The 25,627-nt window shown below is 41.5% G+C and overlaps 1 protein-coding gene and 1 pseudogene across 7 annotated transcripts in view; one reads left to right on the forward strand and one right to left on the reverse strand.

The window, feature by feature from the left end:
* Positions 1 to 25,627, reverse strand: part of vir (VIR_N domain-containing protein) — a 372,111-nt gene that overhangs the window by 212,526 nt on the left and 133,958 nt on the right. For all 7 annotated transcript variants that reach the window (XM_075698519.1, XM_075698512.1, XM_075698531.1 and 4 more), the window contains 7 exons: positions 17,827 to 18,025; positions 13,407 to 13,483; positions 13,222 to 13,310; positions 11,546 to 11,726; positions 10,063 to 10,160; positions 7,080 to 7,254; positions 430 to 547 (listed from right to left, as the gene is read on the reverse strand). In XM_075698519.1, coding sequence (XP_075554634.1) covers positions 430 to 547; positions 7,080 to 7,254; positions 10,063 to 10,160; positions 11,546 to 11,726; positions 13,222 to 13,310; positions 13,407 to 13,483; positions 17,827 to 18,025 — 937 coding nt within the window. The remainder of the gene's footprint in view (positions 1 to 429; positions 548 to 7,079; positions 7,255 to 10,062; positions 10,161 to 11,545; positions 11,727 to 13,221; positions 13,311 to 13,406; positions 13,484 to 17,826; positions 18,026 to 25,627) is intronic.
* Positions 23,301 to 25,263, forward strand: LOC142587485 (uncharacterized; annotated as a pseudogene).

The following is a 25,627-nucleotide window of genomic DNA, read 5'->3' on the forward strand; positions in this document are numbered from 1 at the left end:
CGAAGTTTGATTTTTTGAGGCTACCCAATGTGCCGAATATAGCCAAATATGACCAAAAGTAATAGTTCCATCTTCATCTAACTCGGTGCCTGGCATTTCTCACGGAAGAGTTCCTAAAGAAAGCTTTCATAACATGCTGAAAAGCTGTCAATCAAATTGGGATATTTTATGCCCGGTAAGGAAAAAGTTAACACAACTGGTCAAAAATAAACTATAAAAAATGAAATGCTAATAGCAAATCATCCAACACAGAAAATTTGTCCTACAGAAGTTTAATACTGAAACATTACATGCTCTCTGCGGCAGATATGGAATAACACAAGACATCACAGGCATTTTGCCAACCTTGCTATGTTGCATGATCACTTGGCTCCAGAACTACAAAATTTGAAGTACCTTCAAAAGCAACAGAAGTAACATGCAACTCACCTCTGGTGTGGAACGCAAGGAGAGAGTCTATATGTTTCAGTGCTTGCAGGTGATACACTAAATGGATGCCAACCTGATGACAAACAGTGTCTTCTAGGCCCTCCATTCCCGATTCATCCTGAATGATGCAAGAAAAACATTAGGGGAAGACAACTTTGGTCCTTGCTGAGTGCCATATATAAAGAGCAAGCCTCATTGTAAGGAAAGGCATTTCTTAAACAGAGACGCACTTCAAACCACTTTTAATGGCGACAGCCATGCCAAAGATCACTAAATGCCACTTAGCAAGAAGTTTGTCATGTGTGGTCTCAAGAAACATTGAAAAAGAATACTTAGTTCCAAAAAAATGCTTGTTTCTGAGCAAGGTTCAAACTCATGACTACTCATTGGAAGCCAGGTCTTTTAATCACTGCATCCCCATAGTTCTAATGAAGTGATCGAATAAAGGGAGCATGTTATGCAACTTGACACATGCAGTGAGGCAATAAGATGCACCATTTTGCATTAGCTTTGTAAAGTGTTCCTTTTCTGCCCTTTCATAGTGAAAAAGGAACAAAAGCTTTATAGCTACAGAATCCTTGCCAGGCACTTTTTAATACTGGGCTTTAATTACAATGTAACTTAAGCTCTTTGTTTATTTTGTCCTTCATGTCCACTGAGGTGCTCCAGTGAAAATAACCTGTGTGGGTTTGCCAAAAGGACGAGCTATAGTGCAGCAGTACCATTTCATTAGACAGCCACCTGCCTCTGCTTGTCATAAATTTTGTCCATGAAATGATGCTTGAAAATCATAAAGTATGATTTTTTGCTTGTTACAGAGGCTCTAGTGCATTCATGTGATGCACATAACACCCAATTACTTTTTTATAAAACAAGAGGCTGGCATCTTGTGCATCTAAAAAAAAAAAAAGCTACAGTCAATCCCTGATATATAAAACTCAGATATATTGAATTATTGTCTATACCTAACTATAAACTGTAGTTGTAAACTCCTCTTGAAAATCTAATGCAAAAGTATAGCGATGTATTACGCTTACATTGAACTCCCACTCACTGCCACATTCAATATACCGAATGCTGCATTGTGCCATGGTGTGCTGCACCCCTGCAAGAAGTGCACTTCTAGCAGAAGCACCATCATTTTCACGCCATCGGAAATATTTAATGCTGACAAATTTGAAATGGCTCTGTTTAGGCAGATGCTGTCAAACAAGAGATTGAATGTGATGGGCAGTACATGACATGGAGAAAAAATTAGCAGGTCGCCCTCAGTTTTGCTCGCTGTGCATACGGATGGCTCATGTAAACTGTGGCCATTTGTTATCAGCAAGAGCCGCTATGCTTCAAGGACACAAAAGGCCTCCTGCTCCGATACGCATTCCACACAAGAAAGCATGGATGATTTTTGATCTTTAGTCTGAGTGGCTCTGGCTATGGGATGCCAAACTGCTCAAGCAACCACGGATATCCATCGCTTTCTGCACTTTTCTTTAATAAACGTTTTGATATATATATATATATATATATATATATATATATATATATATATATATATATATATATATATATATATATATATAATTCTGTTTTGAATGTCCCCTAGCTATACATAAACGGGCATGCTTAGGACATAAGTTAGGACGTGGATCAATGTTCTAATATGAAAAAAATATAGTTGGAAATTCTAGGGTTCATAACTCGTTTTACATTTTCAGGTTTCTACAGTCTATTCAACACACAATATGAGTTATTTTTGCAAGGCAAAATGAGTCGCTGACACATCCTCGTAACTTAAGACAACAGTTATGCAGATCTTAATATTTGGGAAACTGTAGTATGATGCGTAACAGATTCAAAGGCTATGCTTTCACTGGCTACATGAATGATTACAGAAGCAAAAAATACACCCTAGACAGCATGTAGTGGCAGACAATCTCTAAGGCTATGCTTTTCCTATAATTTTAGTATTTGAATTCAGCAGAAGTGATTTCGGGAGCCGGAAACATGTCATAGACGATTGGTCTTTGGACACCACTTATTCACAAAACAAGTACTTATTTCATTGCCTAATTTTGTATATAATAAAAGTGTTTCAATAAAACTATTTATACTTGTGTTCACTTGTCAGAAAGCCTTAGCAGCGCATGCTGTTCAACGACAGTGTATGTGACAGTGTCCTGCAGCAATCCAATCTAACCTAAATTACAGCCATCGTTCGATGATTTTAATGGCGGCAAAGCATCGGTGCCATGTCAGTTCGTTTGCCATCTTCACAGCCTGCCTGGAGACACCTGCTCAGCTATTGAGGTATGAACACTACATCTATCTCTATTTGCGTCACTAGAATCTCTGAACATGTTTTATTTACAGGTGCCAACAAGCCTTGAAGTGAGGGGAAAGCCATACACGCGAAAAAAAGTGTCACTGCAAACAAAGGCCATATTTGAGGATTTCAAATCTCACGCATGCCTGCAGCTAGCAGTCAGTGGTTGGAAAAATTGCAAATCCAGAATGGTGAATTGGCGCATGTATGCCATACACATTTGCTCGCATGTGTTGTCGTCCTATCCGTGCGAATGTTTGTGCGCCTTGCGATGATTGCCGCTTTACACAGGCAACACCAGAAGTTAATGCCGATCATTGTAGCATGACTCGAACACCGACCTTGGGCTCAGCAGCAGACGGACAGGCAGACAAAGAACTTTTATTTTGGTCCTGAGAAGACGACGAGTGTCCCCTGTTAGAGGGCAGCGTCTATATGCTTTAGCCACTCACTAGCAGTCAGTATTAAAGACTCTTACAGCATTAAATTGAATGTATTCATGTTTAAACAGATAAAAATCATTCACTATTCTGCTGTCACTAAGTGCAAGTACTGGCTATAGTGTTATAAAAAATCATTTGTTGTGGCAATGTCCGCGTCTATATATGTACATATGTGTGCATATTTCCGTCTCGATGTATGGCTCTTGTAGCCAAAGCACTAAAAGCGCGTAGTTTCAAGTGTAATGCACTTAATTTTTTCACTACTAAGCTTCTGAGTTTAAAAAAAATGCTCCTTGTATGCATAATAGTAAATTTTATTATTGTTAAACAATACATGAATTCCTCGAACTAGCAGAAATGGCAGTGTTTTCTGTGTTAAAACTTTCCATCCCAAAGAGTTTGCAGGTGCGTCACATTTTAATGTTTTTCATACCTTTGAATATGCTTTCTATTTCTGATATGCTGCACACAATTTTGTTTGAATGATATCTTACATTATTATGTGTAGATTGTTGTTTATGTCTGAGTCACAGTCGTGTCTGTATTAAATAATCTTGTTTAATCAGTGGAAAACGAGACAGAGAACGCCAAAGACGGTGCGACGAAGACAGTGTTTGTCTTCGTCCCACCTTTTTTTGCCGTCCTTTGTTTAGCCCGTTGTAATAACTTACTGTGTTAGGTAAGCCTAGATGCATACACATCCACTATGCAATTTGCTGTCTTTTTGTGGTTTCCGCCACACTTTTATGCTTGCCTGCGAGCTTTCTTTTTTTTCTTTATTCTAAAGCACACACTTCTAATGAATCCTCGTAAGGTTTGACAGTACAAAAAAGTAAAATAAATATGATAATCACATCAAATCTCACATAGTTGTATTATCTTTCCCACATTTGTTAGACTGTTTAACATGCTGAAAGGGTTTTCTATTTTGTTTTTTATGTCTTTGTGCTGTTCTAACTCCAGTCATGATATCCAGATCGGCAAATTTTCTTTTTATCAGCATCTAGATTTATTGCTATGAAAAGTATTCATGTGTGCTTTGTGTACTTTATAACCTAGTTTGGCAGTAAAAGATTTACTGTATTTGGAAGCTGGCATGGACCCATTTTTTTATTTATTTATTTGCAGCACAGCGGCGGCAGTGCAGTGCAAGTTCCCATTTTTCACGATCTCAGGAAACTGTCCAACACACGGATAAGCTTCAGATAGGCATACCATATATTTAAAATAATTGATACATCGAATTATTTTGCGATCCCCTTTGAGTTCAATATATTCACCATTAACTCCATTATGTTAACAAAAACCAGCAATGTTGCTCCAAAGTACTTGCCGTATTTCTCTGAATCTAGGGTGATAGTTTTTTTTTTCAAATAATCACATACAAAACTCTAGGGTCAGCTTAGATTTGAGGATATTAAAAAACACACCAGTTTGTAACTGAAAATGATAAATATAGTGCATAGCTAGCGCTATCTAGAAAAGTCATTATTGGAGCCGCTACCAACTAACTGGGCCAGTAAGCAAGTGAAGTACACGAGCGATGTCGTCGCTTTGACCTGTGTTGTATCGGAGCTGGTTTTTTATTCTATGGTATCGGCGTGCGGTGTGGCATTATCGTAATGGTACCAAACAGACGATGCCACTACAGTGCCGCTTTCAAACGAAAAGTTGTGCTAGCTGCAGAGGCATAGTAAGCCAGGAGAAACCTCAGCATCGATGAGAAAAACTTGTCTTTAGAAGGGGCAACGAAAGATGGTTTTGCATGTGCCGCAACAAGGAGATGACAGCGATAAGGAAGATAAGTGCGCAATAACAGAGAGGAGCTCTTCATCGAGATCGCGCCGTGTTTTGTCGTGTGCGATGCCGCACTGTCTGCGCCTGCATGGGTACGTGGATGTGAGCTTGCAGACGTCCGCAAGTGTACATGTGGTCTGGCTAGCGGCGGTGACGATGTAGAGTGAACTCGGCATTTTGATATTAAATAAATGCTGTTATCATTTTGTGAACGCTGCCTTCACTTTTTTTGTTCAGCCTACATTTGAGGTAAGTTTCTTTATTTTTTTTTTTTTTTTTTGGCTTCGGACCTTCAGGGGTTGGCTTATAATCTGGGCCGGCTTAGATTCGAGTAAATAATGCATTTCTCACATTACTTAGAGCTCCTTTGACACCCCCTGCTTTTACTGAAGCACTGCTTGAAACAAATTTTGACTGTCATTTTGATGAAAAAGGTTTATAGTACTAAGAAATTTATTCCTGTGCTTAATTTCTGCCAGGCACAATATTACAGAGGAAGTTGCCTTATTTTTATTCCATACAACCACCTCAAAAATCTAACTGAACCAAACCTTTATATAAAATTCCCAACAAGAGCTTTGTACTATTAGCATGCCACTACACTGCCTAGCGAATATACTTCTAAAAAATATGTCTCGCTACTTACTTTCTAAAGGATATGAAGTTCATCGCAAATTTAGCCCCATTTATAATTATTTCTAATTTCCATGTCTTCATCACCAGTGGCTCCATGTGGTTGTCATTAAAAATTGAGCCCCTCAGTCTCCCTGATCCTTCTCATCCATGTCTTGCTACTTGTGCTACAGCACACTAACTCACTAATAACAATACGCAAGCAGTGTGCCTCTTATATCGTATTTACTCGCATAATGAACATACTTTTTTTCACGAAAAATATGTGTAAAGTTGGGAGGTGCGTTCATTATGCAGGGTAAAATTTTGAGTGATTTTTTTGCATTGCCCACCTCTAGAAAAGTCAATTTTCAAAAACGTCAACCATCGATTACGACAGCAAATGTGTAGACAGCTACACGAAGTAAGGATAGTAGTTTTATCAGCCGTATAAACTTGCAAACATTCGCTTCAACGCAAACTAACGTAGGACGCACAAACGTATGAGCTGCCATCGACTCAGTCCCCAACACAGACGTGCAGTTGCTGCCAGAGTAAAACACCACCCTCCTCCCTCCCCTCCCCCCGCGCAATGCGCGCAATGGAAGACGGCGTGCTTCATTCCCGCTTTCCTCCACTGTACGTGGGAGATTGAGCAGCGATAGTCGGCACACCTCGGGCACAGTTGTGCAACACGCAGTTGCTGCCACAGCAGGGCCTTTTGCATGATGAAAGATGGCGCATGAGATTGAGTCGTGATCATCGGCTTTCCACACGCGCTTTCACTCACACCTACACCATGCGGCGCGTGGCAACGACGAGGACGAGGACAGCAAAACTGCGCCTGGAGCGTCCATATAATTGCTATTGCAATAAAAGAAGGGGACACAGTACGATTTGGCAACCAACACAACATTGGACCCAATTGCACCAGCCGGATGCCATATCAGATGCCGAATCGTTCCGTGTGTCTCCTACTTCACGGCAGCAAGTTCAGGGTGCTATCATTATGCGAGACAGAGAAAAAACATTTCTTGACTGGAAAAATGGGGGCTGCATTCATTATGCAAGTGCGTTGATTATGCAAGTAAATACAGTATGTATGTTTTTTTTGGGGCATTTTCATCATATTCACTAACAATTTTGTAGCCCAACGTTATGACTAAATTAAGATTACAAACAAGTGATTCAATAAAATGCAAAAGCACATTATTTGAGAAAACAAAAGCATGGTGACACTAATTCTAGTGCACCGACTTGGCTACCCAACCCATGTACCATTCTCAGATACTATTTACTATATTCCCCACCCCAGTGTGTCTTTCTTATCAAGCTACATGCAAAGCTAAACTATAAAATTGGAGTTTTGATGACATCCCAAATGTCAATAAAACTGCACCTATTTGTGAGTGTCCATGCATTACCTGGGATAACTGCAATGGCTGGTTGTCACTGAACTATGACTGAACACTCACTTGCAACAAAGCTCGGTGGAGGCAGTTGGTTGCCTCATGATCGGAAAGCAAAAACAGCATGCCAGGACATGTTTTGAGGAGCTCTGCAAGCAGCTCACGCAGTGCTGATGTAATGCCAGTATGTGTTGAGGACAAAGGAGATGATGCCAACACACAAAGCATCTCCAACAGGTGGCTAAAAAGAAAGAACAATGGATACCACCACAATGAGACAAATATCAACAAATTATTTCATCTTTGTGTCTGCATGAAAGTGCAAAAGCTAAGACAAAGGACCAGCTGCAAGATAACCCCTCAGCAGGAAAAAGGTAGTTAATGTTCCACTGCACACAAACCTGGCTCTGTTAGCTTATCTGACATTTGAAAAGGAGCATTTACACTCTTTAAAACTTACTTTTTCCAGTCATTTTGTAAATGTAGGATAATGGTACCACTGATAACAACAAAGATAACATTCCCAATATGGGACATGGCAGAAGGAATTGCAACTTTCAGCCCAAAAACACATTTAGAGTTTCTAGCAGTTTCAGGTTCCACCACTATTCAAGAAGGTGCCAGCAAAATTCCAGCCACAGATGTGCTGTAATAAAACAGGGGTTTGTATTGATGTTGATATTGTGATGTATTGATATTGATTGACTGATGTTGGCTGGTGGCACCTTGGATAAAAGCCAAGTGCCCATGACTACCATTCTGCAAGTGCATTTACGGCACATGGAAAAAGCTTAGCGTGGCATGGCTACCATATTATAAAGTTTATTTCCCTTACTTTATATATATATACAAGGTCCTGAATATTTGGCTGCGCGTGTTCAAAAAAAGATTTCGCACTGACTACTGCACTGTTCTTGTTCAAATTTTGCAGAAAAATCGCATTTCGGCGTTGACTTCGTTTAGTATAACACTTGGCATAGTTAATTGCCTGGTTTTTAAGAAAAAAGTGGAAATTTACCTGAGCTTATGGGGATGTGAATTGCTGCCGCAACGGCGCAAGCATAAACTTGTGTCACCGCCTGTCGTCATCTACAGAAAGCAGCGTTTCAGAGCGGGCAGTCACCTGTTCCAGGAGCGCATGTTGTTCCAGGAGCGCATGTTGTTCCAGGAGCAGCAGCCCTCCCTGATATGCTGCTTTCTATAAATGATGGCATGCGGCGACACAAGAATGTGCCAGGGGTGGCTTTCCAAATGAAATTTTTCCCATAGATGAAAAGTTTCTCATTTCTGTCTTAAAAAACAGGCAACTAATCGTTCCAAGTTTATACTAAACGAAGTCGATGCCAAAATGTGATCCTTCTGCAAAATTTAAGCAAGAATAGTGCAGCGGTGAGTGCAAAATCTTTTTTTTAACACACGCAGCCAAATATTCAGGACTGTGTGTGTGTGTGTGCGTGTGTGTGTGCGCGCGTATGTGTGAGTGCGTGCGTGTGAGTGTGTGAGTGTGTGTGTGTACACTATTAGTGCACGCAGTGTGCCATGATTACAATTGATCATCAACTTGAAACTGTTTTCAACACCATTTTCAGCACATGTTGTCCTCTATGGTCCCTTTGAAATTTCTAGTGCACATATTTGTGCCTGCAGAATGACCTTGAAACTTGGTACATGCCACAGCTTTGAAAGTAGCACTGTTTCACGAAGCTAAGTGGTGCAGCCTGTAACGGGCAGCCAACCATGTGCCAAAGTGGCTCAACACTGCAGACTTTCCAAGCCGCCACAAGAGAATGACATAGAGTCTTATTCCCTCGACATGGGAAATGTCTGTTCAGCAAGCTCTGGTGTATTGACCTGGCACAACCTTGCAGTTATAGAATTCAATGTTGGCACCAAATGGATTGAGAGAGTGCTTAAGAAATTTGGCATTGTTTACAGCATACCACTTGGAAAAGAGCTTCGAAGAGTTCACGTCTGGGATGAGAGCGAATGCAGCAGAGAGTGCAAAAGTAGCCAAAAAGAAGCCTAAGCAAGAAGCCATTAAAACAGAAGAATGCAGACTACAAAAAGAAGGTCTCATGTATGTCCCAGGGAGTTTTCAGGTGCCACAAATGAAGTACAAATAAAATTGCACAGTTATAAATCTTTGAAGCAAATTTCTTAGTAATGTATGAGTTTACAAAACCTATAGTTTCTACATTACAGTAGATGGACTTAGAAGTTTTCTGGGGAAATATTTTATGCAGAAGATGAAAACTTAACATTTTCAATTCATGGTGCAAATGCACCATGAATTACAGGTGCATGAATTCCACCACCAGCAAGTGCGAGTATAGTGGTTATATAAGTATAAATATATTTTTATAAACAACAACCTTACATATAAAGAATGTCTCCACAATTACGTACTTTGGTCCCTCCGAAAACGATATAACATGAAGGGAGACCAAGTTTTCTCATAATTTTACGGTATGGTTTCTTCGTAAACATAGTGAATTACACATTTTAATAGTCATAACTGTTTTAAAAGTTAAGCTATAGCAATTATGTTTTTCAATTACACATTGCGATAGTCATAACTGTTTAAAAAATTAAGCCACATTATACTTTGTGTTTAGCCTTATATTACTGCCATAAAGAATGTATCCAATTTTCACCAAACTAAAAGCAATAGGTCAAAAGATGGGTATCTTGACCCGTGTTCTCCCTTAAATAGATAACATATCACCTCTTGCAAGACAAAGTGGCAGAGAAGGCAGTGCCTTTGACTGTAATATACAGAGCTAGAATTCCAGCTGTAGACATACAACATGCAATCAAAGGTGCTACACTTTTCCAAGTTTTATGTGAAAAAAAAAGTGCCATGAAATGCTACCATGCAGAAATATCTTTTCCTACGGGCTTCATTACACAGCATAATTTTGGCCAACAAACAGGTATCAAAAAATCAATAAAGCAGAAAAATTCAAATGCTGCTCCACCACTAACACACTACATAGTTATATTACTACAAAACTAGAAAGAGACAATCAAGTTCCTATGTGTAACTCACTTCTCCTTGAACATCTTGAAAAGTGGTGGATAAGGGTCAAAGGGCGTCTGCGGCGCTTCAAAGCGGCTCTGTGCTGGTAAGTAGCGTAGTGGTTGTGCCTGCAGAGTCCAAAAAAATTATATAGGATTATTTATTTATTTAGACATACTGTTATAATCCCCATTGGGATTATAACAGGAAGGCAGACAGTCAAAGAATAGAAAATGTATACAAAGTATACATTTTGTTATACAAGATTGCTATCTGCTTAAGCCTTCAATGACAGCACATATAAAGAGTTGAAAAAAAAAAAGTTTATTTTCTATCTAAATGTGCAACACACATTGAAAATAAGCATAATTAATGAAAATAAAAACTATATTGCAGAAACTTTTCAAGCGATAAAGGGGAAACACCAGGCAGAAAACTGGAAGTGGGCTTCACCTCAAGCGACCTATTGCTCCATTCGGAATTTGTAGACAGTTCTTGTCATGTGTGAACCGTAGGTGTACATTGCATTTGATTTACATCCCATGTGCGACGCCACGCAGCTGGAGATCTTGCATCGGTCTGTCTCCTCTGAGCATACTTTCAAAAAAAGCGAGTCAGATGCCCAACTTCTTTCCCATCCTGTGTTCCTACTCTGAACGGAAAAATGAGACTTGCTGCCTGTCATTTAGTGTTGGCTGAAGACATTTAGCCAGAAACTTTGTACTCAATACTGACACTCAGCCAAAAAAAAAAAAAAAATTCTGGCATGTTGCCTACTCGTCAATAAAGGGTTAAACAGTGTAAACAGTTTGGGCCACCTATACAAAACTGTGATGCATAAAAGCAATTAGCAATGCTCAAGCACAGCACTTCTCCCCCCCCCCCTCCAACCTCTTAGCCAGAAGACTGGTTTTACAGCTGTTACTGAACTTCAGTGTTAAAGAATTCACCCTCATTTAGGAATCGATGCTGAGGCTGCTACTACCATACCAGAGCAGACAGCTTATTAATCATGGTGACAAAAAACAAAAGCTAGAAGACTCTTCCCCAAAATCCGCAAGTACTGGAGATTGACAACTCTCACATGCCAGGACTGGCAATTGCGGTATTCTGCAATTTCTAAGGCTACCTTAGAAACACTAGGCTACCCTGTTATTAGATAACACCAATCTAGCAATTTTTTCATACAAATGGCTGTTCACCTCCTACACAGCTGTTCCTCAACATGAACACATCACACTGTTGCTGGAAAGCCATGCTCCCTGTCAATAGATAAGCAGTAATTCCAAAATATTCTGAAAGCAGTCAGAAAGCCAAATGCTAGCTCTTCATGTTAAAAAGTAAATCGAATACTTTGGCAAGTTTACATTTATTTTGTGATTTGAAGAATTTAAATATTCCCACACTTCTATAAGAGACCTCCAAGTACTTCAGCAAATTATTCACCATATTTAGAAAGAACTTTGAATGTATAGCAATCGATGGATACCAGCAACGACAGCAATGCACTGACCATTTCCTTGCGAGCCTTGCGATAGCTTCGGCAGAGTAGGTCAAGCGATATGGCTGCTTTATCCAATTCCTCTGAACAGTCCCGCTGTGCGCAGTACTCCGTGTCAAGCTTCAGGAGGGTATACTCCTCACCACTGTCATCTTTCTTTTTCACTTCACATAATTTAGTACTTTCAGCAATCCTGTAAAGAAAGAAAAGAAGCTTTAATGCCACTATAATGCAAGACCATGTAATTAGAGCTGTGAACAATAACGTCCATCAGCTGCAGATTACAATGAGGCAAAGAAACAGGAATGCACAAAGCTATAGTCGGTAACTATAAAAAATACAGAAGCCAATTCCCCTTAAAAAGGATCATACAAATGTCCGCCAATCAACTCTTTGGACTACCTGCTCCTTACACCTTTGTGGGATCCTCCTCACTGTAGGGGGAGCTTGGTGCATATATGTAAGAGATTACTTGCTTTGTCTACCATGGTGCATATTCTTGACTGAAAATGAAATGTTTTATTTGTTTCTTTAACAGTTTTTTCAGACTGCCCTATTATGTGAACATTTTTTTGGCCCCTTCTGTGTAAAAAAGAATCAGTTGGCGCCTGTACTTTGGATAAAAGGTCAACTTCATTCAAGAAAATTTTCAATTAACAATGTAAAGCACCGATTTTGTAAAGCACTGACTGTATCGGGGATCTATTGAACTATTCCAAACTGGCTGCTGCACATGTCAGCAGTGTGTGATACCATGTCACCACCACTTCCAGTAGCTGTGGTATCACCTTTGGCCTGGTTTACGTCCCAAAGATGAGTTGAACTTGGCATAGGTTTTGAAGTGGGTACATTAACCATTTAATTGTCCAAGTATGCCATTTAAGTCCAAGTGTGCTCCTCTGGGCGCTGATGCACACACCCCAGGCCATGCCCGAGTAAAGCCATTTCACACTTTCCGCACACTCCCTGCCTTTCTCAAGATAACTTGTGAACATGAAGCATCTGTAGGCTGACTGCTCTATCTAAACAGAAGTTCATTAAACTAGATTACTATGGGGGGACAAAGCTTATCTATCAGTGTTGCTTGCATCTCTTGCATTTTTTCAACATGGCAGACCAGTTCTAAAAGCCCACGTTTTTTGAACCATGCAGAAATTCAAGAACTTATGAGTTCTGGTTTAGACGACTTCAACGTTGGCTATGAGGTGTTTTCATAGTGATAATGACCGAGACAATGAGGCCAAGTTGCCTGTTGAACACAAATCATTCTAATTAAAGTCGTGAATAAGCACAAGTCTTCTAGCTTCCTTTTTTTGAATTTTCAGATTTAGAAACAATGAAAAATGCTCAGCAACATGTCACCAATAAATAGAATTTGAATTTAATGAATTGATGAGTTACTTAGACAGACATTTGTAGCACATCATAAATACTTCTGGCACACAGTGGACAGAAATACCACGAATGACAAGCATCGAAAGGGTTAAAAGAAAATGTAATTATTCACTGTGCTCGTGAGGAATTGATTCTTTGTATTGCAATTAATAGGTCAGCTGCTATCCATAAAGAAAGAAGGAGACAAAAATTCCATGAGAGTATGCCTTTAAACACTTGCAAAGAATATCGTGCCTGACTTAAATGACATCACAATATACTCCACGAGAAAAAAAACAGCTAACTCAACTCACTTGTCGAGAGTCATGCGAAGTTTGCACACGAGGTCATACAGGTGTAACTTCTTCAGCAACGCTGTCAAAGCAACTGTAGCTCTTGTAGACTGAAAGGGAAACAAAATGCAAAATATGGAGAAAAAAATTATGTGGAATATTTTTCTGTTTAATTTTTTGCCAATGTGCGAACATTCAGCACATACCTGCTTCAGAAAGAGTAGCTTGAGCAATATTTGATATCCAGTCATGGGCTCCACTCTCCTGCTTTGATAAAGCTCATCTGGATCAGAAAAGATATCACAAAGTAACAACTGGCATAAGCAAAGACAAACCAGCTCTCAGGAAACACTAAGCAAGCTGCTACTATCTGACGAAATTTCCCAGTTTTCCCACCATAACTAATGTCAGCAATCGGGAAAGAATGAGCTGCAATAAAAATGCTATGCAGCCTGTCACTTTGTGAAATTTCTGACCTACACAAATACAGTGGTTAGCAGGTTTCAAGTTTTGCTACCAAATGCTACAGCCACAGATTACGAATTACTTAATCGCACGGCAATTCCAAACACCAAAGCCATGTGACAAAGCATGCTGGGGCAGGTTACAGCAAGCCACAGCATTTAGTGTTAGATGCCCCATATCACACAGGAGTTCTTTTTTTTTTTTTTTTTGTATTTCAGCTAATCAAAGTCACTTCATGTATCACAATGAGGAACCAAAGCTTTCAGGGGTTAAATGCTTTTGTCAAATTATACACAAATAATATTTTTCTGCCCTTTCTGCAGCCCCAAATTGCCCTATTGTATACTGGCTTTTAAGTTACATTCCTATATAAGCTGATTGTGCACAGAAGAGATGGTCAAAGAGAGAGCATAATGTCTGCTAAATTGCCAAACATCTGCTGTATGCATTCTTTATTGGTGGTTATGAATGGAGTCTGTAATATTTCATGAAATTACTTTCAGTTGGTAGATTTCTCTTCATGGCACCAATGACAAATGGTTCAAGTGGCAAAAGCATGAGGCCCACAAAAAAATGTTTCTGTTCCCTTTCGTCACAGCCATCTTTATCCAGACTTTTGTCAAGCAGCTCATGACAAGACAGCAAAACAGATCATAACCTGTAATCCCGCCACCCCTACCCACATACACACACACAGCTGTCAGTTCACCCACTACTGCACATGCCATTACAGTCGCCTACTGTTAATTCGATCACGACAGGACTGACAGAACTGGTCGAGTTATCTGCCGAGTAAAATTATACAAGACCGAAACAATGCTGAAACATGCTGTTAATTCACTTAGCAGTACTGCATTTAAAGTTACCTTCGCCGTAGCGCTGATGTGTTATGGGGCGAAGCATACCAAGCAGGAAAAAGGTGCCACTGTTACGGGGCATAGCACGTGTTCCTTAATCTGCATACGTACATGTGTCATCTACAGTCACAGTGCAAGCACTGTGATGCCTAATGAGTTTACTGGCAGGCCTTCAGAGTTTTAGATAGACCCCCGCTCTTTTGTTGGCTTTAAACATCCCTTCGGCTTTCTGAGCTTCTTCATTTTACTGCCTTTATTTTCACTGGCTTCCTCAAAACACAGACGGTTTTTCTGCGCTTCACGGTGCACGGCGCGAGCACATGCATATAATTAAGGCACGCATATTAGGCCCAGTTAATGGTCTCATAAATGAGGACTTAAAGTGCCACAGCAATGTCAGAAACAGCTCTTAATGGCTGCCAGTATGCATATTATTTTTTTATTTTGTTTTATTTAAACATACCTTACAGGCCCCTAGAGGCATTGTGTAAGGGGGGAGAGTACACTCAAAGGTTATACATAATTATAATACATATGTGAATACATATACAAGAAATACAGCGTAAGAAATGCGCTAACATGCAGTAATCTAGTGTTAAAAATTATGCAAAAGACAAACCGAATGCTTTACAATGCGGGAGGTGAGTGAACAACAAATTTTCACAAAGTAAAATATAACCAATAGAATTGCAGAGCAAGAGGGACAATATTTGGCTGTAATAAAACAGTATTTAAGAGGTAGTGGCACAATAATAACAGGAAACTCAAGAAAAAATAACACGTTTGGTTATGCAGAGTTTAAAAAATGCGTTGCCAGAAGATACCAGAATTTTTCCTGGTCACTCTTATAAGCGATGGCGTTAGGAAGATTATTCCAAAGGCGAATGGCTTTTGGAAGAGCGGAGTAGTTAAATGAATTAGTCTTTCCATAGATACGCATGAAATTGAACTGATTGTACAGCCCGTGTGACCTGTAATGAGGAGGTTCAAGAGGCAGGACTGATGGTGCTGTATTATGGACATATTTATAAAATAATGATAGCAGGGTTATATCACGACGATCATGCAAGGGCTGTAGTGAGAGTTCGAGTTTAATTTGTGTTATGCTTTTGTTATAGTCATAACAACATGAAATAAAACGCGCAGCCCTATACTGGATAGATTCGAGTTTTTCGATCAAGTATTTCTGATGGGGAGACCAGACGGATGTGGCATATTCAAGCTGAGGTCGAACAATTGTTAGATAAGCTAGCTTACTAATGTCTTTAGTAGAATTATGCAACTTGCATCTTATGTACCCTAATGATCTTGAAGCATTGGCGCATATGTGTGCAATGTGCTTTGACCACAAAAGAGTCGAAGTTAGGTGAACACCAATATACTTATATTGAGTATCATGCAAAATAGTGATGTTATTTATGTGATAAGGAAACATAGATTTAGTATGCTGGTGGCTAAAAGAGATAAGTTTACATTTAGAAACATTAAGCTTCATTAGCCAAGTCTTACACCAAAGAGAAAAAAGTTCAAGATCTTTTTGGAGGATTGCATGATCATCGGCACATTTGATGGAACGATGCAGTCATCGCAAAAATGTCGAAGAATGCAGTCGTCTGCAAAAATGCGCACGTGTAAGGAAATGTTATTGGGTAAGTCATTAATGCATATTTTTAGAAATAGTAATGGCCCAAGAACGCTGCCTTGTGGCACACCTGAAGTAACGTGCGAAAGAGGAGAGGAAAAATTATTAAGCAACAAAGTACAAATTTGAAGCAGGAACATGAAGAAACATATGTGAATTTTGTAATGTAATTTTTAGAGCAGGTTTTAGGATTAATTCCTGCAGTGTCTTTTCTTTCTAGTGCTTCCCTTAGCCTTAGCCTCAGCAAATACTTATGCTAAATTCAAATGGCAGATTCAGAGCACTTCCAGAGCAAAATGTTATACTCTTTTCGGAGCAAGTCTATTTGAATGACCAATGTGGGAGTGCAGGCCACGTGTTTCATTGGTAGATTAAGAACTGACCTCAAGCAAAGATAGCTCTGCAGAGCAGTTGAGTTCAGTCCACAGGTTTCAGTGAATGTGACTAGAAGTCTGCGTAACGTAGCTCCTTCAGTGGATGTTGCCCAAAACCATCCACATAGAAAACAATGTCAGACAACAAGCGAGGGCTACATAGTGTTGCTACAGCAATGGATAATTCACATAATGCGATTACACTGCTTTTTCCTTTTGGGAAAACAACTTGCAAAGCAGATTCTTGAATTCAAGCAGTGATCTAGAGCAATGACTAAAGCTTACATATGCAATGTGTGACAATCTGTTCATTTACTAGCGCAGAGTTGTGGGCCTTGCCAAGGCCATTCGCTAGCACTCATGTAAAAATCCAAAAGTGATTTATTGATCCCATTATTTCTTCTCACAGCTTGCATTCAAGTTCTTATTTATAGGAATCGCTGAAGTTCTGTAGTCAACTTAGTATGCCACAATAGTGAAGCCAAGCCCTGGTGGTTCAGCTGATAACCAGTTTGGCTTTACACCTAAAACTGGTTTCAAAAGATCACAAGCGCAGATGCGGCACAAGGAATGTCAGGTACTTCAATATCAGGTAGCCCTGGCTGAACTGCAACGCAAGGGTTCCAAAAACAAATTTAGAGCTAGTGATCTCCATGGAAGGTTAGCGCTCTATGGCAATGCCTGCGGGCTGCTCTGCATCTGCTATATGAATTCAGCACAGTTCATGATTGTTTGTTACAACTTCTGAATAGGGCAAGGATAAGAAGGACCTTGGTTGCATCGCCATCACAATGTTGAAGAACACTCTTAACAAGGCATAATTAATTAATCTTAAACAGACTTATCTGATCCCGTAAAACTGCTTAAAGTTAATCTTCTGCATATCTTCTGTGCCCATAAATATTTACAACTGCAGTGGACTGGCAATATCTTGGCAACAGACATCACCACCGCAGCTCTAATTTTCTACTGAAAATCATGTGACTGCAAACATTTATGTCTATTTAAGGCATTTTGGCACAGTATGGTGCTATTTTTGCAAATGTTTCTGAAGCAGCATGGCACAGAAATATGCAAATGCATCAGAACAGTACAAGTGGCATAGCTATCACACTACCCCAAGCCATAACAATGGGCATATTGCAACAAAGTCACAACACTTCCCAACTACAGACATGATTCTTGCTCATTTACAATAAGTGGACACCATATTAGAACTATTGCACTCCTTCATGGAAAGGAACCAGAAAACGATAACGAAGTGAATTATAAAAGAAAGGATATTAACTTAGGTCTTCAGCCATGGAGTCTTCAGGAATGTCGACATGGGCATCAGGAGGAGCATTAATTTTACGAGTGAACAGGACACGCATGCCAGCACATCCATATGTAGCTGCATCTAGGGCTCGAACAATTTGCAGCTTTAGAGGTAGTGACATGTATGGCGCCATGAACATCTCCAGCAGTTTCTCCGGCACACCACGGTCCTGCACAATTAAAGGATGGTTGGAGTATGTTTAACCGTAATAGTTGGTGCATGGTAAAAAAGAAATCAAACCGGGCGAAAGACAGGATGGAGTGGAGAGTGCTGTGTTTCAGCACTGTGTCTGCCACCTTCACTCTGTCCCAACTTTTGCACTGTTCGATTTCCTTTTAATAAAGCATGGTTGCTTTTCTTGGTACCTTAAAAACATTCATTTGCAATTGCAAAACAAGAATACCACAATGAAACAATTCGTTTTCCTTTCAAGAAAGCACTGTACATGCTCATCTTGCACACTAGAGCAAGTAAAAGCTTAGTGAACTAGAGCAAGTGAAGCCACACTTGCTCGAGTTTTCTTCACTTTTATGCTACTTAAAACACCAGATCGTAACGAATGTTCTTGTGCCAAACGCACCACACAACAGTTGTCCATTTGTTACCGCAACCCTTTCACTATTATAATTGAACCTCACAATAATGAAATTGGCAGGGAACGCGAAAAAATTCGCTTTCACAGGAATTTTTGTTGTTGAGAAATGAGACAGCACAGATAGGTAATGCGCAGAACGAAACTTTACTGTCAAAATTCCATTATCCTACTTTGGCAAGCTTGCGAGGATATAGAACCGCACTGCCGACAGTGCAAAGTGTGCTGCATGCGTCGATGAGCAGTGGCAGCACTGTCGTGGAGCAGTATTCTCAGTCAGTTGCTTACGGAGATTCAACCACTTTGGCGAGATTTTGCCTAGCTCGGAACCGCACACAGAGCAACAGTGCTCCACACATGCAGCAGCATCTCTCCAGCGCACGCTGTTGGCCACAGGCGCCAACGCGTCCAGTGCCGAGCGAGAAAATTATTGTATCTTGTATAACCGAAGACAAGGCAATAGATTGAGATTATTGCCCCTTCATGAAAATCTACGCTCGGCATCGAATCCACAAGCGATGCCTGTCGGGTGGAACCAAAACCAGCGTTCTTGAAGCAAGGTATGCGTATTCCCAGACGATGCCCTCCGCGACGGACCTCCCGAGGTCCTCCAAGCTGTGATACAACGGGCTCAAAACATCGCCGGAATCATCTTAGGGACCCTGGACTGAGGGTTCCTCCCACACTGCTCTTGCCATTCAAATATTATTAATAAAGATGTTTTACTCTCTCTCTCAATCACGGCCCAATGCTCAAGTGCCATAAACAATTCCACATCGGTGGGACGTGGATTTCCATGTTCTTGCTGCATTTTTCTCGCCGAGGCACACATTATGCACTGCACAAGGTGTGCAACAACCGTCATTACATGTTGGTAGCAACATGCTGCCGCTTCAGACAGGCGATAAAGAAACATGAATGGTGGCCATGATGTGTTTCCGGCGCAACTGCTTCTGAAGCTTGGTTGTTTTTGTAAGCAAAAATGGCAGCTCCCCTGCAAGTGCAATGCGGTAGTATTTTACACAATTTTAGTGCAAAGGAATCACATTTGACCACATTTTGGAGACTGCAAGCCTCATGCAAGTAGGTAATATACAGGGTTATGTCAAATTTCGTTGATGCGGGATTGTAGCACAGGTCAATTTTATGAAGATGTTGAATTAGCGATGAGAAAAGTGCGAACTCAGTATACTGTAGTAATGGGAGACTTCAATGCAAAAGTGGGGAAAAACCAGGCTGGTGAACAGCCGATTGGCAACTATGGCGTCAACTCTAAGAACGCTAGAGGAGAGATACTGGTAGAATTCGCAGAAAGGAATAAGCTGCACATAATGAATACCTTCTTCAGGAAGCGTAGCAACAGAAAGTAGATCTGGAAAAGCCCTAATGGTAAAACAAGAAAGGAAATAAATTTCATACTTTCTGCCGATCCCAGCATAGTGCAGGATGTAGAAGTGTTAGGTAGGGTAAAATGCAGTGATCATAGGTTAGTGAGGTCTAGGATTCACCTCAATTTGAAGAGAGAAAGAGTAAAATTGGACAGGGAGAAATAGGGCAACCTAGATGCAGTAAGGGTAAAAGCAGACCGATTCAGGCTGGTACTTGCAAATATGCAGCCTTAAAACAGAGAGATGAAAATGACATAGAGGTAATGAATGAAACCATAACTAGGCTGGCTTCAGAAGCAGCAATTGAAGTGGGCGGTAAGGAACCAAGGCAACCAGTAGATAAGCTCTCCCAAGTAACAAAGGACTTAATGAAGAAGTGACAAATAATGAAAGTGTCCAACACAAGAGATCAGATAGAATCTGCGGAACTGTCAAAATTGATCAACAAGGAGAAAATAAGGGATATTCAAAATTATAATGTGAGAAAGAGTGAGGAAGCAGTAAAAAGTGGATGCAGCATGAAATCAGTGAGAAGGAAACTTGGCATAGGACAAACCAAGATGTATGGACTGGAAGATAAGCAGGGTAATATCATCAGCAATCTCGAAGATACAGTAATATCAGCGGAAGAATTCTATCCTGACCTGTACAGTACCAATACCTCCATTCGAAGTAGTAATGAAAAGGTTACACATGCTGCTTCTATAACTCGCGATGAAGTTTGAAGGGCCTTGCAAGACATGAAAGGAGGAAAAGTGGCAGAAGGAATAACAGTCAATTTAATAAAAAATGTAGGAGACCTAATGCTTGAAAAACTGGCGACCCTTTATACGAAATGCTTATCGACTTCAAGGGTCCCAGAGAACTGGAAGAATGCCAACATTATACTAATCCACAAAAAGGGAGACGTTAAATAATTAAAAAATTATAGGCCCATTAGCTTACTTCCAGCATTATATAAAATAATCGCCAAGATAACTTCCAATAGAATAAGGGCAACACTGGACTTCAGTTAACCAAGGCAGCAGGCTGGCTTCAGGAAGGGATGCTGTACAATGGATCACATCCATGTCATCAATAAGGTTATCGAGAAATCCGCAGAGTACAATCAGCATCTGTATATGGCTTTCATAAATTATGAAAAGGCATTTCAGTAGAGATACCAGCAATCATAGAGGCATTAGGTAATCAAGGAGTACAAGACACTTACATATATATCTTGGAAAACATCTAGAGATTCCACCGCCACCTCAATTCTCTACGATAAAAGTAGGAAGATACCTATAAAGAAAGGGGACGGACAAGGAGACACAATCTCTCCAATGCTATTGACTGAGTGATTGGAAGAAGTATTCAAGCTATTAAACTTCAAAGGCTTGAAAGTGAGAATCAACAACGAATATCTCAAAAACCTTCGGATTGTAGATGACATCGTCCTATTCAGCAACACTGGGGACGAGTTACAACAAATGATTGAGGACCTTAAAGGGCCCCTCATCAGGCTCCATAGTAAATTTTGCTTATACGCTGGAAGTTATTACGTGTCCCCTAGGGAGAATTCTGCCACAAAAATTTTCAAATCGGCTCATTAATAGCGAAGAGAGAAATATTTCAGTGCCGCAAACCCGCGATTTCAGCAGGTGGGTTCCAATGCCAAGCGAGACACTCTCTCCACTCGCCCCGTCTAGCCTCCGCAAGCGAAATTCCTTCCCTGCGTTCACCCATACCGAACCTCAAGGATCGCGCGATGCATACGTCACAGGTCCCGGCTTCATTTTCTTTTCTTTTCCTCCTTGGTTCCTCTCCTCCCCCCCGACACTGTGCACTTCCGCTGACGGCATTGCACGCGAGCTGTTGTGATTGTCTCATTTCGTGCAGCGCACGATTTTGCACGCTGTGGACAAGGTCGCATGACTAGTGGTATAATTCAGTGCTACATGAATACTGAGGCAGAACAAGTGGATCGTAAAGCACGATCACGCGTTGGAACACGGTAGAAAATGGCATAGTTTCGGTACCTGCGCACGTGACTGCACGTGGGAACAAGCAGACGAAGCAGAAGTACATCTCTGTTGCTTCAGTGTGAAGTAAAACGAAAAACACGCAGACATCCTGTTTGTGCATTTTATTATTTCTCTAAACTTCAATTCGTCAATTCAAGCAACAAATCCCACAAATAACAGATGTTGCCTTGAATAATTCTCGAAGTCACGTGTCACCACGAGCGACGCCACACTACAAACACGAGTACGTATGCGCAGGGGCACAAGTACGTCACCGTCCGGCTTGGAGCGTGGTCACCAAAAGGGAAAGGGAATACGGCGTTCGGATTGAAATTTCAGACCTTTCCGCGGCGTTTAGTGATGTAATTCTTTGCAAACACGAACGTTAGCACGCATTGTATGCTCCATGCTTGTCAGCTCAAAATGGACAGACCTAGTGAGAGGCCCTTTAACAGAGAGAGTGTAAGAGTGGTGTTGAAGATTCATATGCAGAAGATAGAGATAATGATCAATAGCTGGGCAAGGGAACAAGAGTTCAAGATCACCAGTCAGCCTCTAGAGTCTGTGAAGGAGTATGTTTACCTAAGTCAATTACTCACAGGTGACCCTGATTATAAGGAAATTTACAGTATAAAAATGGGTTGGAGCGCATACAGCAGACATTATCAGATCCTGACAGGAATCTTATCATTATCACTAAGAAGAAATGTGTACAATCAGTGCATTCTACCAGTGCTAACATATAGGGCAGAAACTTGGAGACTGACAGAGAAGCTCAAAAACAAGTTAAGGGGGGACGCGGCCTTTGAAAACAGAAAAATCGCGAAAAAGTAGGTTTTTGGAAAACCACATATTCGGGCAATACGTCTTATAACTACCATTTCGGTAAATATTAACGTCTAATTCATTGTGAAACTATTTCAAATAAAGTTTATAACGAGCCGCGGCAGCCCTCGAGCGACGAGCGAGCACTCAAAATACACCTACTTGGCGCGAACGCCATTTTTCCACCGCTCCCCAGAGCGCTGCCATTTTGGTGTTGTACTGTTCGTGCATTCTTGTGCTTTTTTTTCCCCGCCATCCGGCGGCAGCAGCAGCAGCGCGGGAGAGGCGTAAATCACTCATGATTGGAGGGCTCGCAAGAGCTTTCACGTTTCCCCCGGCTGAGACGCGAAGCTGAGATTGGGCAAAACGCGCGCTCGTCAAGGACGCGGGGGAGCCCGTGACTCCCATTGGCTGGTGCGTGCGATGACGTAGTGGTCTCCTGCATAATGCATCCGGCCGTCATCTGCTTCAGCTCCTACATCGCCGGCACCCTTTGTGTGTTCCACTTGCCATTGTCTATCTTTGCAGCCGTTCACATATTCTCCAAGTTTCTACCGTCCTTACGAGACGGTTTTCAACCGTCTTTACGAGACCGTTGTTGCGTTCAGCCTCCCAATTGGTGTGCGGTCAGCCACGATGCGCCCAAAGAAACTCAAGACACTATACGTGTTCGATGCAAGGAAGCGTTCTATGAAGCTCACCCGTGTGGCGAAGCTCGCCACTCACCCGCACGCCGACGATGATCGCACCGATGGTTCCCGTGGAGCAGCTTCTGCTTCATCTAAGCAAGAGCGTGGTTGCATCGACGCTTCTACCAACGTGACTCCTGCTCCACCGGCACAAGAATTTGTCGTGACGAGTGCGCCTGGTGTCTCGTGCTCATCGACAGTGGCTTCCACATCCTCTCTTTCATCTGCCTCAGACAGTGTGATCGCGTCGTCCACTGTGCACTTGAAAACACGTTTCCTGACGTGTGAGGAGAAAGAGGCAGCGTATAAAAAACGCACTGCTGTACAACGAGGACTTGGCGCTATGTCAGCGCTGGAGCAAAAATTTCAAGCAATGGAGTGCGATCCTGAAGCTGCCACCGCTACAAGTGAAGGCGAAAAATTTCTGCTTGTGCAAATGGATGCCTTAGGCGACCTGCTAGTCGGGACCCCGTGCCAGCGGTGCTTCGCGACTGGGATGAAGGTTCAAGGAGGCACCCAACATGGGCTTGCAACAAAGCTTGAGCTGCTATGTTTACATTGTAGAGTAGCTGCAAGGTCGTGGAGTTCTGCTCGTCAGGATGACTCAATGGCTTTTGACATGAATAAAAGAGCCATTGTGGCAACAAAACAGATAGGGAAGGGACAATCAGCCCTCAATGACTTTTGGGCAGCGATGAACGTGTCCCATGGTGGCCTGCATCATGACTTTTCAGAAGCACTTGAAGAAATTCAGGGAAGTGCAGACAGAGCACATAGACAAGTTCTGTGCAGAATCTGCTTCTGCTGTGAAAACCACCTACAAGGAAATGGATCCATATTTAAGCAGGGATATCACAGTAAACGTCGATGGAACATAGCACAAATATGGGTTGGAGCGCATACAGCAGACATACAGCAGTTGGTGCAATAATTAAATATGATACGGGCCTCATCTTGGGCGCCATTGTTTTATCGAACCAGTTCCTTGGTTGCCAAGTAGGACCAAAGCCCGGAGACCCAGGCTATGTAAGCTGGCAGGAGGATCATGTGTGCCAGAAAAACACTGACTCTAAGTCTGGGAGGATGGAGGTCGAGCCAGCTGTCATCCTTTTCTCACATTCGGTGCCAAAGCACAACCTCCGTTACACAACGCTCGTGTCTGACACAGATAGTGCCACCTTCTCTGCACTTGTGCAAGAAAATGTTCATGGACTGGTCCCCATTTCAAAAGAGGAATGCCCGAACCACGTACAGAAGAGGATGGGGACAGCACTGCGCAACCTTGTGCATGAAAGTGAAAAGGCTTTAGAAGGGAAGGGCAGGCTGACAAAGGCCCTCATCGACAAGTTGACCGACTATTATGGCTGGGCCCTAAGGAACAATTCCAACGATCTGGCTGCAATGTAGCGTGCAGCGATGGCATCGTAGCACCACGTGACATCGACGGACAAGGATTCTCACCACGACTTGTGCCCTGAGGGTGCAGACTCGTGGCGTCATCATAACGCCAGCAAAAGTGATGGTGTGCCACCTCCGAAGCATCGGTACAATTTTCCAGGCTATGTTGCAGAAGCACTGCTACCTGTTTATGAGCGCCTCTCACAGGCTTCACTTCTGCAACGCTGCCTGGGAGCAAAGACGCAGAATGCATCAGAATCATTTCACTCCATGCTGTGGAGACAGCACTGCATGAGACAGTTTTAAGATATAATGCTGGCGGCCACAGGGCCACCCAAGAGCTATGTTCATCAGTGGGGCTAACACCTCGCCACCTGGCCATTCAACAGGCAGCCGAGAAAGATACTCTGCGCTTGAAAAAGGCCAAGAACCCATCGCAAGAGAAGGTGAAAAGGAGGCAAAAGAATAAAGTGCCTAAGGACATCTCCAGTTATGCTGCAGGGTCATTTTAGACCAATATATGCACTCAAAATTTTCAAAGCTCATTTTCTCAAAGTGACTTCTTTGGCTGGTGAGGCTGCTTGTTCTAGCCATATCTCTGTAACAGCTCATCAGATTTCCAGAAGTTCTTTTTTTTTGTGTGTGTGTGTGCATCTGAATAAATTTCTGAGGGCAAGACAAGGTCATTTTCTTTTTTAATATATTGTGTCTGTGATTTGTAGTATTTAATCAAAATTTGATTGATAAAATCTTAATCACCAACACTAAATTCGGTGGTCTGCTAAAATTTTTCAGCAAGGAAATTTAAAAGAAGGGCTCTGTCTTGCCCTGAGGTATCCATCTGGGAATCATCATAATGAATTTCATAGTTGCAGC

Source organism: Dermacentor variabilis, chromosome 1 (genome assembly GCF_050947875.1).
Source record: "Dermacentor variabilis isolate Ectoservices chromosome 1, ASM5094787v1, whole genome shotgun sequence".
NCBI classification, from domain to species: domain Eukaryota; kingdom Metazoa; phylum Arthropoda; class Arachnida; order Ixodida; family Ixodidae; genus Dermacentor; species Dermacentor variabilis.